At 32.1% G+C, this 17,556-nt stretch overlaps 1 protein-coding gene across 1 annotated transcript; it reads right to left on the minus strand.

Moving 5' to 3' along the window:
- Window positions 1–1,187: 1,187 nt before the first annotated feature.
- On the minus strand, window positions 1,188–3,975 carry LOC139517811 (uncharacterized). The gene is made up of 3 exons (XM_071309256.1): window positions 3,594–3,975; window positions 2,509–2,641; window positions 1,188–1,661 (listed from the first exon to the last, which is right to left on the minus strand). Exons 1-3 carry the CDS (start codon window positions 3,912–3,914, stop codon window positions 1,285–1,287), a joined length of 831 nt encoding a protein of 276 aa, XP_071165357.1. The 5' UTR covers window positions 3,915–3,975; the 3' UTR covers window positions 1,188–1,284.
- Between the last annotated feature and the right edge of the window lie 13,581 nt (window positions 3,976–17,556).

Genomic DNA, 17,556 nt, shown 5'->3' on the forward strand with positions numbered 1-17,556 from the left:
ACGTCTGTTTGCCTTGTTCCACTTCGTTGTCAATATAATGTAATTTGATGAGACTGTCATACAAGTGAGAGGTTTATCTAGCTACAAAACCAGATTTAATTTCCCATTTTCTGCAGAAAATAATGACTGTACCAAGTCAGGAATATGACAGTTGTCATCCATGCCTTTGATGTGTTTGAGCTTTTGATTTCGTCATTTATTAGGGACTTTCTGTTATGAATTTTCCTCGGAGTTCAGTATTGTTGTGTGCTTTTCATCTTGGTCATTATCATGATGATCTGTTTCACTTCGACTTTTGAAATTGAATGTTCCTTCTGTCTGTTAAAGAAAAATATCTTGACTATCCGTGTATTAAACACGTTTGACTTATTTGTTCCAGTTGTACGATATTAGCTCTTTATTTACACCCTGGACAATCCTTCATTTTTTTTAAGATGAAGAACTATGCGGTAAGGGGTTTGCTCATTGTTGAAGGCCGTATGGTAACATACAGTTGTTAATTTGTGTGTCATTTTGGTCTCTTGTAGAGAGTAGTCTCATTGGCAATCATACCACATCTTCTTTTTTTATAATCATTGAAAGCTATGTTCATTTGTTATACTCATTATTGTCTTGTATTTCCTGAAATTGTATCATTCATATTTCTTTTTTCCATCTGTTTCTTTATTACAATGCAGGTCATTTTCTGCCTCAACAACACAGACAAGGACTGTTTACTAAGACCAGCTAGAATATTTTGTCTGACAAAGTATAAGTTGGTCATGTATGATTCAATTATAAAGTCATCTTCATAACCTTGATCGATTTCTGAAGATAATGTTTATTTTTACACCTTATTGCATATGAATTATATTTAAGTTAATATACACTCATGTATTTGTAAAGTATCTATAGAAAGATCTTCCTGTTTGTACTATAATACATTTTCTCCTCGATTGTCTTTCGGGTAAAATACCTTGAATGTGGTTTTTAATTCCCTTTCTTTGAAAAAGCTTTAGAATTTGGAGGAAGTCTCGAATAAAATCAAATATTCCTTATATAATCTAAAACATACAGTTCCTTCATGTTAGAACAACAAAACAATGGCCGAGAATGATTCTTCTAAAGTATGAATTAAGCCAAAAGATTCATAAAAAAGTGTGATATATGAACACCAAAATAAGAGTGTTGTTAAATATCAAAAAACGGGATAGATTTTTTTTATTGTAAACAAATGAATTGATAAAGATGAAACTATCTCACTATAAAACAACAACGTGAAATATCTTACTTCTAATCTGATACTTAATGATCAACAGAAGCTCTAAAAACTCCAATTATATTTGACTTTTTTGAGTTATAAACGTAAGAACTGTCTGATGCATGCATACTTATTAAATCGTTCTTCTTCAATTTAATTGGAAGGAAGATTCTACTAGTACTATACATTCCTCTTCTTTGGGGAATATGAATTGTTCTTTCTGAGATGATAATAGTTAAGTTTTCAGACTGTAGCTGTACATAATGAGTAACCTCTGAATCCATTGTCGACATTTTATACCATGTTAACTGTAGACACGCGTATAAGTAGTAAATGCCTTCTTTTGGAATAACTACTCCGGCTGTAACGTTATTGCCTTGTGCTCGTAATAACGTTTTTGTTGTCTTTTGAGTATTAGGATCTGAAATAGGAAAATTATAATCAACATTATCAAGCCGAAATTGTAAATATTTTTAAATGCAATGTATGGCTTCATTCAATTACATTATTATGTATAACATATATGCGAAAAGATGAGCATGGTGAAAAATAATAAAACATAACAGTTCCTGGTAAATGAAAATCCAGAAAAGCTATTTGGACGCAAAAAATTAATATCTTGTTGTGTTAATTGTTGCTTTGAAAAACACTGACATTGACTTTAGCGTTAGTACAATGTATATCATTAGAAGTACAACTGTATACGGATACATGGCACCGCCGTCTATATTCTTTAGCTCGTTCAAATAAACATATTTCAGACTGCAAATTACGTTGTTCCTTACATTGCATTATTTAATTGCTGTAAATACTTTTAAAGTTACATATACGCTATGTTGATTTTCTTTATTTATATACTAAGAAACCTTGAATGATATAATCTTATACTTGTCTATTTTTGAATTTTGAATCCTCAATACTCTTCAACTTTGTACTTGTTTTGCTTTGTAAATATTTTGATATGAGCGTCACTGATGAGTCTTATGTAGACGAAACGCGCGTCTGGCGTACTAAATTATAATCCTGGTACATTTGATAACTATTTACACCACTGGGTCGATGCCACTGCTGGTGGACTTTCGTCCCCGAGGGTGTCACCAGCCCAGTAGTCAACACTTCGGTGTTTACATGAGTATCAATAATGTGGTCATTTTTATAAATTTTATAAACTATTTGACTATTGTGAGATCTGTTTTCGTTTCTATTTCTGACTGATCGTATTTTTCATATGTGAAAGCATCTCAAGCAGCCAATTATCATTTACAAACCTGTGTTAGATGCTGAGTATTCCCCTTTAATCAGCAAGGAAACTGTTTGGTTCTTTAGTCTTTCTTTACCAGTATACAAATTGGTATGGTTGGTTGTTTTGTTTTTGGTAAAGAGGACATGTTGACCTGAAATCTGTTTGCAAGTTATTTAATTTTTCATGAACAGATTCTTTAATTATTTAAAAAGAAACCGTATATGTAAAATGTAACCACACACCTGAATGTCAGTCTAAAAATAAGCTCATTCTGGTATAATTTTTAGAGGTTCAATCTTTTTCTTGGTGTAAATCATTTTACTGTGATACAAATTTACACATTAAAGATTATTAAAAATAGATAACATTATTTTTTTTTATAATATACGAAAATATGATAATCTGAAATAGATGTATTTTATTTATTTGATAAACGATTATTGATTTTGTACATCTATTATTAACAAAACGTGATTGGCATAAAGTACAGTAACGACATGTGTCAAAGATAACGAATTCCGAAATAAAGGATTTTAAACAGATCAATATATCCTACTAAGAGGGGACACTAACGAAAAATTACTGACGAGAAAAAAAAATTAAATTTCTTGAGCGAACAAGCGAAGGAATTTGCCAAGAATAAAAAAAAAAAAAAACGAATGTCAAAAGGAATGGTAAATTGAGATTTCCCATTCAATTACATGTGATCACCTTAAAAACGTGACAAACAATTGCAGTTAAAACAAAACACAAATAGCTTAGCGTCTCCGTGCGCGGTTATTAGATACCATGGATAACATACTCGTGCAAGTATATGACGGAGTTGAAACATAAAGATATTCTTTAGATGAAGGAAAAACACAAATATAACACACCAGCTACCAACCAATTAATATCTAGCATACTTATTTATTATTATTACTTTTCATGAATCGTTTTATTATTGATGTGTATATTTTTTTTCTCGAGAGAGTACTTTGGTTTTTTATATGTTGTTCTAATCCGACTTAAATCACTTTTATTTGTCCATCTATAATATAAGGTGTAATTACACTAAAAATATGTAATCACAATGAAGGACAGGCACTTATGATACTAACAGGCACTTACCATCATAATGAAAATAACAACAGCTTCTGTTGTAGAAACCATACTGTATGGAACTTTCCTCTGTCTGTTCTGTACAGCGTCGATGTCATTAATAGCATGGGACGACATAAATATGTGGTATGCATCCTGTGTTTTTTCTAGTTTTATGTTTTGTACTTTGTGACGTTGAATGGTTGAGATAGTGGCACATACAGCGATCACTATACAGCAAAATACGACACAGTTAATTATTATTCCAATTCTATAATGGCAATGTGGACGATATTGTTTTGGAATATGTATTTTTTCTTCTGTTTCATTAAAGCCAGAATTCATACTCATTTGGAGTGAGACAGTAATTTATATTATAAAACAAATGGGCGATATCGAAACATGGTGGAATTTCCCATTATATAAATATCGCCAGCTCATTGACAAGTTAATATAACTTCCTGGGTGTTTTCTTTTTTGCGGTGTAAATATCCTTTTTAAATAGTTTCATCAGGATTATGTACTTCAATATGTCTTATTTTATTTTAAGAAGTGTTTAAAGGAAGTTAAAACTAAGATTAATCATATTTTTCGTGACATTGTTTCTAATCGGAGTAATTTAATGCTATTATTTGACATACATATCCGTGCGCAAGTGTATTATTAAACGGATGAGTTGAAACAATTAATTAAACAAACTAATCATAGATACAAAAGAAAGTTAAATAGGCCATATGAAGTACGACCTTGAAGAGCATTGAGAACCAAAAATTCCAAAAATTGTTGCCAACCACAGTTAAGGTAATCTATTCTTGAAGAAGAAACGCCTGATTATTTCAAAAATTCAAAGTTTTGTAAACAATTAATTTTTAAATGTGACCATCTCGAGGTGACCATATCAATGATAACTCATGTCAACACAGAAGTGCTGACTACCTGGCTGGCGATACCCTCGGGTATGAATAAAAATTCCACCAGCGGGTGTATCGACCCAGTGGTTGTAAAAAAACTCATCATATATACCAGGATTAAAATTTTGTATTAGCTCAAGACGCGCGTTTCGTTCCTTAAAAGGCTTATCAGTGACGATCGAAATCAAAAAAGTAAAAAAGCCTAAATATAGTACGAAGTTCAAAAGCACTGAGGACTAAAAGTTTTGCCAAATACATCTAGGGTAATCTATGTGTTTGTTATACATTTTCGAACCATATAATTATAATAGATGTTGTTTTTTTCTCATTTGCATATATAAACATCATGAAAAACTGGAAGTGTATTACAAGTTAGACTAAAGATGCATCCCCCCCCCCCCCAAATGTTTGGTTGGGTTCATGTCGTTAAGTGTATGGTTTCCTACGTTGTGTTTTGTGTATTTTTGTTGTCTGTTTGTCTTTTTCTTTTTTTAGCCATGGCGTTGTTTGTTTATTTGAGATTGAAAGCCTTTATTTTACTCATACCACTATTATGTGTCAAAGAGAATTCCATGAAGTTGTTTAATGACTTCATATTTGTACAAATGTATAGACGAAAGATACAAAAATGTATAGACGAAAGAAAAATGTCAACACATGTCGATAAACAAAAACCGATAAGACGTTTTATTTTTTGGCATATAAGTTTTGAATATCTGCTTGTAATCTTCTTACTGCTTAATTAATTTATCTTTCTACCTTCAGTCCATAGACTTACCTCCCCATTTTGAATTTACATTGGTGCTCGCTACTTTTGTAATTATATTTCATTTCCTAACCACCTGCTATGATTCCAATGTACTTGTCTTTTGATTAAACATTTGGGTTTTCAGTCTCTTACAGTATCTCTCAATAATAAGTGATTATATAATGCTAATAAGAAAGTATTTCACATTAATTTTTAATATTTGTTTAATAAAGGGTAAACGATACAGGTAGGGATAACGTCAATAATGTTAAACAATTATTTTTCTTGACGTCAAAAGTAAAATAACAAAATAACGACTAAATGGAATTTTCAAAATGGAAAGTACCTTATCAAGTGGCTAAATCGAAAGTTTAAAACACACCAAACGAATGAAAAACAACATTACTGTTATATTCCTGACTTGGTACAGGCATTTTCTTATGTACACAATGTTGGATTAAAACATACTATTCATGACTTTAATTTAATATTTACAATTTTTAGTTATAAGTTATGAACGTGATATGTGATCCAGTTAGTTTGACTCCTTATCGCACGTTTACTTGACGACTAATGATACACTACAACTGTGAACAATTTGGGTTTGACTATACACATTTTAAAGCATATACTAGTAGAACATAGACAAATACAATATGAAACAATAAATACAACAACAGGTTCTTTACTTTTTAATGACGGAATGTACAATAAAATCGAACAACAAGACGGTATGTTGGATATGGTCAAACATGTTACACAAGTATTCCACATTCCAAACTAAAAGACAAATTAAAAGAGTTGGTATTACTTTGCTTCATAAAAAAGAATGGCCAACGTAGACACAAGTATCTTGTCTTAGGGAGGGATAAATCCTACTTTGTAAAGAATCACTCTGATTCAAACAAAAAATTCTCTGAAACTAATATTATCAAGATGCTTGATTTCTTGATTGACAACATATTTGTTATGTTCGGAGGACGAGTTTTTCAACAGACTGTCGGCATTCCAATGGGAACAAACTGTGCCCCTCTACTCGCCGACTTGTTTCTTTATTATTATGAGGCTGACTTCATGCAGGAACTTCTTAGGAAGAAAGATAAGAAGTTAGCAATATCCTTTAACTCTACTTTCCGCTATATAGATGATGTTCTTTCACTAAACAATTCAAAATTTGGTGACTATGTGGAACGCATCTACCCAATCGATACTACAGATACAGTTAAGTCGGCTTCATATCTTGACTTACATCTAGAAATTGACAATGAGGGTCGGTTGAAAACAAAACTTTACGACAAAAGAGATGATTTCAGCTTTCCAATTGTGAACTTTCCATTTCTAAGTAGCAACATTCCAGCAGCACCTGCATACGGGGTATATATCTCCCAATTGATACGATATTCCCGTGCTTGCATTTCCTATCATGATTTTCTTGATAGAGGTTTGCTGCTCACAAGGAAGCTATTAAACCAAGAATTCCAAATGGTGAAGTTGAAATCACCCCTTCGTAAATTTTACGGACGCCATCACGAGTTGGTTGACCGTTATGGAATAACCGTTTCACAAATGATATCGGATATGTTCCTTACGTCGTAACTACAATCCCCTTCCCTTTCATGAATATGACCTACCGAATTATACTATTTACCGGATTTGTAATCACATAAGCAACACGACTGGTGCCACATGTGGAGCAGGATCTGCTTACCCTTCCGGAGCATCTGAGATCACCCCTAGTTTTTGGTTGGGTTCGTGTTGTTTATTCTTTAGTTTTCTATGTTGTGTCGTGTGTACTATTGTTTTTCTGTTTGTCTTTTTTATTTTTAGCCATGGCGTTGTCAGTTTGTTTTAGATTTATGAGTTTGACTGTCCCTTTGGTATCTTTCGTCCCTCTTTTAGCCTTACAACAGATCCCAAACAGAGAAATGTTATATTGGTTTCTTAACGTTTTCTTCCCATTCGAGACAGAGACCAGACAAATGCTGCGTATTTTTACATCAATAATTTTCAAACAGAAACATGTGTTAGAAACACTTTATTAATGTTATGCGTTGATTAAATTAAAGACACCTAACCTTTAAGATACTTTTTTAAAACAGAACGTTTCTTTTCGAATGCACCGCCTTTTATCAATGAGGCAATTGCTCACTTCTCTTTCAAAATTTTAGACGTCCAAAGGTAGGTACATGTTTTAGCGGTATTATGTGCTAAATGTTGGCAAAAGAGGCAATATAAATGTTCATTGTTGTGTAAAATGTCCAACAAAAAATGTAACGGAAATTATAGTACATAAGGGGTTCTATTCTAAGTTTAATATTTTTAGAATATTGAATCAACATGATTGATTGTAGAATATAACTATGTATGTTTGCGCAACATATGGAGCTTGGATGTCACTGCAGCAACTTCTCACCCACATCCTTTGATATTGACTTTTATGAAAAAAATATCGTTTCCGTTCTTAAAGGATTCAAACGAAAGAACTATTCTTAGTCGGTTTATTTTTTTGGAATGAAGTACACAATGTATAATTTGTTATTGAGTGGAACACGATTATTATTTTTGTGAAAGTTTGACCTATCTTCAAATGAAAGTTAACAAAGTATAAGTTATAATAAAAATGTATATAAAAGATTCATTTAATCTGTGCCATTAGTGACACAGGAAGTGGATCCCTCGACCCATTAGAGAGCCTGATATTGTAAAGTGTTTGTGTTGTTTGTTTGGTCGTCTTTCTAATCTTTTGGCTTAGGTCATGTCGCTCTTTATTTGAAATATTGTTTTTATTGGACCTTTCGTATCTTTTTTTCTGTTCATTGTCTTGGATTTGACGAATTTCTTGATTATGCATTACCCATATGCCTATGTGATATGCATCAATAAATACGAAAGCCAATGCCAGTTTGATTGGTCAGTTCTAAATTTGAAATGCTATCACATCCAATTAAACAGGTTAGCTCTGCACAAACTGAAATTGAAACTACATTCACGCTCGTCGGCGAAGGGAAATTATATATACCTGTGGCAATATTCCAGGCTATTTACAATTTAAGGTTTGTTAAACGTCACATTAAATCTAATTAGTAATGTTAAATTAATATAGTGCATTACATGTTAACCCAGATTCAACCAATCTCATTTGTAAGTACTGTATAAAGAGAGGAATATGACGCTAAATCACCAGGTGCACACTTGATAATTAAATAGATTTCCCCCGAGGCGGCAATTCTATTAACATTATTATAAGCCTAGAACCTTTAATACATAGGCTTACCATTATCCATATGTCTCATACGTTTTTTTCTGAAAATCTCTATCAAAGAAATTGAATTGTGAGAAAAGAAACCGACGCTGTCCGGCATTTTGAATTTATTTACACATCAAATATCAATGCAAGAATGAAATCTTTACTTTGATTTTATAAGCCACTAAGATTGAAACTCGATCTTGATTATACGATGTAAAAGACTACTAACTAGTGTTGGCATTTTGGGATTGTTTACACCTGTTTCTATGGCCATTAAACATTACAAGAAGCTGTACAATATGTTTTTGTATCTTCTAATTTATACACAATGAATATCATTGAGCTAAAAGAAATCATGCATCATTGGTTATTAGGACTATCAAAGTCAAAGTTTTGTAGATACAGATAAAATTGGATCTTGAAAATGCATATATATTAATCATATTGAAAATTTAATAAGGGACTTTCCGATTGGAATTTTCCGCGGAGTTCAGTATTTATGATTTTTCTTTTTACCAATGGAATGATAAGATATTGATCAGATTAAAGCACGTGTTTGCTACTATGCACTAGTATTTTTAAACGGTTGCAATAGTAAAAAGTGTTTTGAATCAACGGCTATATTGCTACTTAGGAATGGAAAGTTCACAATTGGAAAGCTGAACTCATCCCTTTTGTCGTAAAGTTTTGTTTTCAACCGACACTCATTGTCAATTTCTAGATGTAAGTCAAGATATTAAGCCGACTTAACTATGTCTGTTGTATCCTTTATCTTTAGTTCGATTGGATAGATGCATTAGACATAGTCACCAAAGTTTGAATTATTTAGTGAGAGAACATCATCTATATAGCGGAAAGTCAAGTTAGAATATATATATAGATATTGCTGACTTCTTATTTTTCTTCTGCTGAAGTTCCTGTATAAATTCAGCCTCATAATAATAAAGTAAGTCGGCAATCAGAGGGGGACAATTGGTTCCCATAAAATGCCGACAGTCTGTTGAAAAACACGTCCTCCGAACGTAACAAATATGTTGTCAATATAGAAATCAAGCATCTTGATAATGTCAGATTCAGAGAATGTTTGGTTTGTTAGATTCAGAGTGATCCTTTACAAAGTACAAATGTAGGATGTATTCCTTCCTAAGACAAGATACTTGTATCTACGTTTGCCATTCTTTTTTATGAAACAAAGAAATACCAACTCTTTTAATTTGTCTTTTTGTTTTGGAATGTGGAAAACTTGTGTAAAGTGTAGAAAAGTCAAATGTTTTAATACTATTGCAAGATGAAAACTGCACATCTTTTGACAGTTTTTCACCTATGATTATTTATGATCCAGACAAAATTTTTCTGTCTGTGTTTATTATATAGATGTATCCTTATTTACTCTATAGTTCCACAAATACTATTTTGAATCATTAGTGAATCATAGAAAAATGGGTTTGAACCGACTTTCAAGTGAGTACTCAAATTGTTTTTTTTCTGAAGTTCACATCCTTTATAATCGAATTACAGATGTTTTGTTTTATTTCTTCCATGAATACTACTAATTTGTACCAGTGAATATATCATCTGTTGATATAATCTATGAACGTTTTGTTGATATCTAAATACATTTACTTATTTGAAAGACATGCATATTGTTAAATAATAAAAACACATATTTTTTTAATCCCTACAATTTATGGTGACTTGGTAAAATTTAGGTACTTGTTGCAATTTGGGAACTGTGACGTTATGTACAAATTGAAGTCGATCGTTCACTAAACTTGTCCTTTTCCAAAAAGGTATAATGTTCTATTGAAGCTTGATCTTGGTATCAAATCAGACAATATACTACAGGTTAACACAGATCGAAAAAAAAAAGAAAATTAGATACATAGTACAGATCTGCACCGTTCAAAATCTTGTTTATTAAACCCTGGTCACACCTAACCCATGACACATCTATGCAGCGCCATGGCATGGAAACTGGTTAAATCGCGGGTCATTTGTGATCCTCGTACGATAGTCGCACGATATTTTGAGCATCGTGGTGCTGTCTTGTGTCGTGGGACGAAAATTGGACATGCACCTTTAATGGTCTACGATTTTTTGTCGTGTCAATGTCTGGTGGCTTTCGTGAGAGTATCTAACCACAGTCGTGCGACTGTCGTGCGACTATCGTGCGATAAACACATTGTCGTGGGTACGAATATAAACCATTTAATAGAACAATTTTACGACTTTTGCACGACTGTCGTACGACAATCCTACGGCTGTCTCAAGCTAAGACATTTGAGATACAGCCGCATGATTGTCTAACGAATATCAAATTTCGTACGATGTTCGCACACCATTGATTGTCTGTCAAACGACAGCGGAAGGTTCGTCGGCATATTTTTTTTTAATTATAAGAATATAATTCAGCGGGAATGAATGTTTAGGAAAACATACCGTCTGCCGTTAAAGAGGATGGCTATACCACCAGAACGATTACACTTGGCCCTGCTGAATAGGCGCCTTGCCGGACTCCAACAAGAGAAGAATATGGTCCTGTTATCGTTGATTCGAACCCGTGAACAGTATAGGAATCTGCGAAATGCCCGACGATGTTATATTAGGCAATGGACCAAACCGCGCATGATGTTTAAGCAGTATAGTATACACTGATGCAAGAGCTGGAGAGACAATCTGCCGGTGATTTCGTTGGATTAATGCCGATTGAGCCTGGCATATTTCAAGACAATGTCACGACAGTCGTATGAAAGTAGCACGACAATGACACGACAGTAACACGCGCATACCATGACATGACCTGAAAAATAGCCCCAAACAAATCACTATTGTGGTTCGACTTTCGCACGACCGACTTGGTACAATTGCAATTTGTTGTCTCTGTTGTGTACCCATCTTGGATATGTCGTAGCTGATGTGACCACACGAAATATTTTTTTAACATTTTATAGATCTTCCACGACAAAAAAAAACGTACAATCTGTTGTGACCGGGGCTTTAAACAGCATTGTTCTTTTTTTTTTTAACACTCTAATTGATTCTTTATTGCACATATTGCTGTTTAACAATTAAACTTGGTGTACAGTATTTCATCAAGTTTCCGTCTTAAATTACCACTGAATACCCAGGGATAATATTCAGTAAAATCAACAAATAAAATACATAGGTTTAATTCCCACATTAAACTATTATTATAGTTGTTACAAATAGTCTTTGCTACTTTACAAAAAGTATTTTCAGATATATTCATAAAAAATATCTACACAATAATTTTTTTACGGAAATTGATCATTCATCCGGAATGACTTTTGGGGTTCTTTTATTATTTAAACAGAAACGAATTGCGGTCAAGTGGCCTCACACGACTGTTCTGTTCCTCGTGTTTGCCCGTGTTTGGACAATATTTTTTGAAGTGTTTCGAGAATTTGGATTATTAATTTCGATGTGGTTTCTAAAGCTTGGAATAATATTGCGAAAAGGTAAGTTGGAGTGTAAATATATTTTTCATATTTGCACTTTCAATCTTTATTAAATTTGTTATTGATTTGACCCAGATAAGTACCGTGTCGCGACCTTTACCTGCCAAAGTTTGTAAACAACATTGTTCTTTTTTCAATGGTTATACCTTTTGAAAAATATTCATTTTAGAAAAAAAATTTTAATTGCTAAAGAATCATTCGTAAACATAACGATTAAGATTATAACACAATGTTGCCTTTTTACCCCAATTTTGACATTTGTACCTTTATTATTGTTTTTCTTTCACACATCATTATCAATATAATGGAATTGCATGAGTCTTTTATGCAAGTGTGAGATTAAGCTAGGTATAAAACCAGGTTTACCCCACCATTTTATGCACAGGAAAAAGCATGTACCAAGTCAGGAATATGACAGTTGTTATCCATTTTGGTGTTTTAGCTTTTGATTTTGTCATTTGATTATGACTTTCCGTCTGAATTTTCCTAGGAGATCAGTATTTTTGTTATTTTACCTTTTCTGCACAACTCATTTAAGTCTTTGATACATTCAAAACATTCTTATTCGTTATCAGAATAACAACGATTCAAACTGTTGTTTATTTATTTAATTGTTAGTGATAATTTTTATCTAGCTTCTGTGAAAGGTCAAATTGAATTCTAAGAAGACAGTTGAATGATACAATACTATAAAGAATCATTTCAAAACAAAACCTCAATTAGGCAAACGAACTGGAGAAAAGAAGGCAAGTTTCCGTAAAAAGACAGGTTTGAACATTTGTTTTGTGCGTGTTTCTCAATTTATAAACGGACAATTAGGGAAATGTATGTAATAAGTACTGTAAAAAACTCTGTCTATTGAGCTGATGATACCATCGGGCCTGGGTTGGTTGTTATTATGATATAGAAAATATGAAAAAGAGCGTTTAAAAATTGTATGCACTCGAAGCTCTATTCTGGATATACATTCACCATGCACGCTCAAAATTGCTCACATCTCCTTAAAAGTTCAAGACTTCATAAGCAAGCATATAATTTTGCGGTATTGTGTGCTACAGGTTGACAACACGATGCCATATAAATGATCATTGTTGTGTGAAATGTCCCGCAAACATATGTAATGAAATTTATAATAGATAAGCGTCCTTTTTCTTAGTTGAATTGTTCATTTGTATTTGCTATGCTTAATTGGACAACTACCGACCATCGAGTCAGCAAGGGTAATTGTACAATATAACAAAGAATGTTTATGTAACTTTGATGTCCCTGTAGTAACTTCTCGTTCACATCCTTTTGTATTGACTTTTATAAAAAAAAATATCATGTCATCACTTAAAGGATTGCAACGAAAGGTTTTTTTCAAATACTAAAACATGTGAATGGTCAATTATTATACATAACTAAGAGAACCGAATAATATTACACACACTTACATCATAATCAATAATAAGCGATTGAAATAATTTTCTAATAGATTAACACATTTTTCAGGAAGCAGAGCAATTGGATTAATGTTTGAAAAAGTAAAACAAAATAATCCCAAACAGGCAGCTAATAGATGCCGGTCAGTATTTTGAACTAAAATGCACGATGTATTAACTGTTATTTAGTGGAACTCGATTATTATTTTGTTAAAGTTTTACCTTTCTTTAAAAGATAGTTAACAAAGTATAGATAATAACAAAAAATGTTTTCAAGCGATACTTTTAATCTGTGCCATTAGTGAAACAAAATGTGCTTTCCCGACCCATTAGATATCCTGTTATTGTGAAGTGTTTTAGTAAGTGTTGTTAGTGAGATTGTTTTTCTTATCTTTTGGCTTTGGTCATGTCTCTCTTTATTTGAGTTATTGTTTTTGATTGGACCTTTAAAATCTTTCTTTCTCAATTTTGAAGAGTTGCTTAATCATGCATTAAACAGATCAGATATATATCAAACGTATTCCAATACAAGACAAAAAAATATGATATGTTTGTTGTGGTATATCTATATTTGTTTAATATTCATTTGTAATATTTGATTGGTGAAGGTCAATAAAATATACCTGCGATAATATTCCAGACAATAAACAAGTAAGGGTATAATATAAATATAACCTCACATTAAATCTCATTTGTAATGAATAATACATGTATGTGGTAAAGTATATCACATGTATACCAAGATTCGACCAATCTAATATATTTGTAAGTACCGTATAAACTGAGGATTATGATGATAGCTCACCACGTACACACCTGGCTACTTTAATAGATTTCCCCCAAGACGGCCAATTCGATTACGAACATAATGTTAAGACTTGACCTTTATACATAAGCTTATCACTATCCATATGTCTAATAAGTTTTATTTTATTCTAATGTTTAGAAGGAATTTCAGTAAAAAAATATCTGAAAATCTCTATCGAAGAAATTGAATTGTAAGAAAAGATAGCGACGATGTCTGTATTTTTTTTTAAAGTTGCATACACATTAAATATCAATGCAAGGTAGATTTTATAAGCCACGGAAATTTAAACTCGATCGTGATTATTAAATGTTAAAGACAACAAACTAGTGTTAAACTTTGTTCATCTGTTTATATGGTTAGAATAGTTACAGATGTCAATGTCAAGCTTGTTCCAAATCCCAGGCTTTGTCGTTTATCTGTATCAGACAAAATAAATGAAACATCATCTCGCTTCAGCGTCAATCATTTTATTATTGTCAGTATACGAGTTAAAATAACACTAAAACTGACAATATACGATCTACAAGATCAAATACATGTATATTGGGCATGTGCTTATATAATTATTGAAATTTTATGTCTTTTTACTTACTATTTTGTGTTGTTTATGCAACACAATATTGTATCATTTTAAAAATATTAACTGTTCTTTTCATGGAAATAAACTATACAAACAGGTTTGAACTATTCACTGGCATTTAAGGTTTGTCAAAAGTTATAAGAACAATACTAAACTCCAAGCTCAATTAAAAAACGCAAAAGTCCATAAAAGGTGACAAAATCAAACACCCTTGACGATAAATTTTACTTATGGATCTTAAAACAGCAGTACTTCAGTAAAATGTTAAAACTTCAGTATCTTATCTGCGGCTATAAGTGTTCAACTTCTGAACGTGTCTAGTCTGTTTCTTTTCTTTCAAGAAATGGTCTTTATTTCTTTAAGTGTTCTAATGGACTTGATTATGGTATCAAATCAGCCACTAACCTACAGAGGTTTTCACTCAGAGCACACATATGCCAGATTTGCACCTTTCAAAATGGTTTTGTCTAAACATTTTTTATATTTTATACTTCATCATAAATATTCATTATATATCAGTTTCGATTGTCCAAGACACATTCTACACAACTGTGCCATTTCCGTGTTTGATAAATCCAATACAAACTAATTTGTTATAATCATAACAAAGATTAAAAATGTTGTCAATTTACTTCATGATTAGCGCTAATTGTCGCCTAGTTTACGTTAAAAGCAAAAGTGAAAACCGATAAGAGAGTTGAATGATACAACAATATAAAACAAAATCACATTAAGGTAAACGCACTCGACAAAAGAGGGTAAGTATTCTCTAACAGACATTTTCTAAATCAATTTGTAGTGTAAAAAACGGAACCCTAAGTAAATATTTGAAAAAAAGTATTTTATTGGAATATATGGGACCGTTTTCAAATAATTTTTTAACTGAAACGTTATACAATTAGTGGCCAAATTTAGAATTCAATTTTCGTGTGAACCATTTATGAAAATAAGGCTTGAAGATACCGCCAGAAACAGTCTCTATGATATTATAATTTTGAGCGATACCTTACAAATGTCTTACATTTTTGTAAGTAGTCACTCTTCTGATTTCTTTGATACAAACTTCACGCATATTGAGGTACGAGAAGCGTACCTACATTGTAGTCGGAGGGATGTTTTACTTTCATTTTTACCTGTTTTATATCAGACTTTTATAGCTGACTATACGATATGGGTTTCATTGTAAAAAAACTGTACGATGACTTCTAATTGTATTATCTTTGTTATTTGCACTTTAGTAAATAGTTGTTTCAGTGACAGTTATGCGTTATCTTCTAATTTTTTATTTCTTTTAAAAAGTAAAATAAATTTTTTGAATAAAGAATAAAATAATAACGGTTAAAGTCATTGTTGAGAAAAGGGTTTGATGTTTGTACATAAATAAGGCCGTTAGTTTTCTCGTTTGAATTGTTTTGTCATCTCGGGGCCAATTATAACTAGCTATGCGGTGTGGGCTTTGCTCATTGTTGAAAGCCGTACGTTGACCTATAGTTGTTAATTTCTGAATCATTTTGGTCTCTTGCGGAGGGTTGTTTCATTGGCAATCATACCACATCTTCTTCTTTTTTTTTTATATTAAAAGGAGCCAATAGTCTTCAGTCATAAACGGTCCATATGACCTTAACATCATCTTAAATTTTTAGCATGTAAGTCAATTTTTAGTGTTGTCACTTCGGTCTTGTTCAGAATAGTCTGTTTTCAATCAAATCAGAACAGTGCAGATAATTCGATTGCAGCCATCACAGTACTTTTCGCAAACAGTATGATGTTGATTTTTTAAGGAAACTGATATTGTAAATTCAGAAATTATTGCGAGGTTTTTATCATTGCGAAAAATGCGACAGAGTTGTAATCGCAATAATTTTAAACTCGCATTTTCAAATATTTTATATGAATTAAACAGGATTTTTCTTTAAATCGTAAAACTTGAAATCGCATTGGGACAACATCCCTAATGCGCCTCGAAATGAGGAACTCAAAAGTCACGTGTAAAGAAAAAATCTCTGTGTAGTGATATTGGACATGTTTCTATTTTTAACAAATGACTGAACTTAATTATTTGTGGTGATTAGGAAAGTAGAGGAGCATAGAATAAATGAGGAAAAACTATGGAGCTATTGAATGTGTTCAAAGTATTAAATTTTCAAAGAACTTATTGTGTTAAAAAGGGGATATTTTACCACAAGGAGCCGCATCACAAAAGGATGTTCGGGGTTTGCTAATTTACGGAAAAAGTAATCTTACTTCGTACCCCGAAAATTTAACCCCATATGTGAAAATGTCACAGCTTCGAAACGAGCCATCATACATATCCAAGTTTACGATATGGACTGAGCTACAGGAAAAAACGTTACCATTACTGCCTATGTAAAGACAATTAAAGATATTGAGCCATTTAAGTCTAAAATGACAAAATCGCAATAATAAAAGCAAGTAATAGTTTCTGAATTTACAGTATTGAACAGTTTCAACATGGACTTAAACTATTATTGTTCTGTCGTTTTTAACAGAGCTGTTCAGATCATAATGACTCATTGTCTATAAAGTGTCTTCATGCCATTTGTTTTCTTTGATAACACAGATTTGTTTTTTATACGAGGTCCAAGGACCCAGTTATTGTCCTTCAAAATTTGGTGTGTTGGCAGTGTATTTTATACAAATCATTTTCATATACCTTCGAAATTTATTTCGTATTTCTCATTTATATACTTCATGTAAAAAATAGTAAGTAAAAGGATGAAAATTCATGTATAAAAATTGACGTAAGAATTGTTAGGTGAATAGATTTGGTCAGGTTTT

Source organism: Mytilus edulis, chromosome 3 (genome assembly GCF_963676685.1).
Source record: "Mytilus edulis chromosome 3, xbMytEdul2.2, whole genome shotgun sequence".
NCBI classification, from domain to species: Eukaryota; Metazoa; Mollusca; class Bivalvia; order Mytilida; family Mytilidae; genus Mytilus; species Mytilus edulis.

Coding starts and splice junctions, on each gene's coding strand:
- LOC139517811 (XM_071309256.1), bottom strand. CDS start 3,914: ATGAGTATGAATTCTGGCTTTAATGAAACAGAAGAAAAAATACATATT. Junction 2,642..3,593: donor TTGTTATTTTCATTATGATG/GTAAGTGCCTGT, acceptor ACTTGCAAACAG/ATTTCAGGTCAACATGTCCT. Junction 1,662..2,508: donor ATACTCAGCATCTAACACAG/GTTTGTAAATGA, acceptor TTCCTATTTCAG/ATCCTAATACTCAAAAGACA.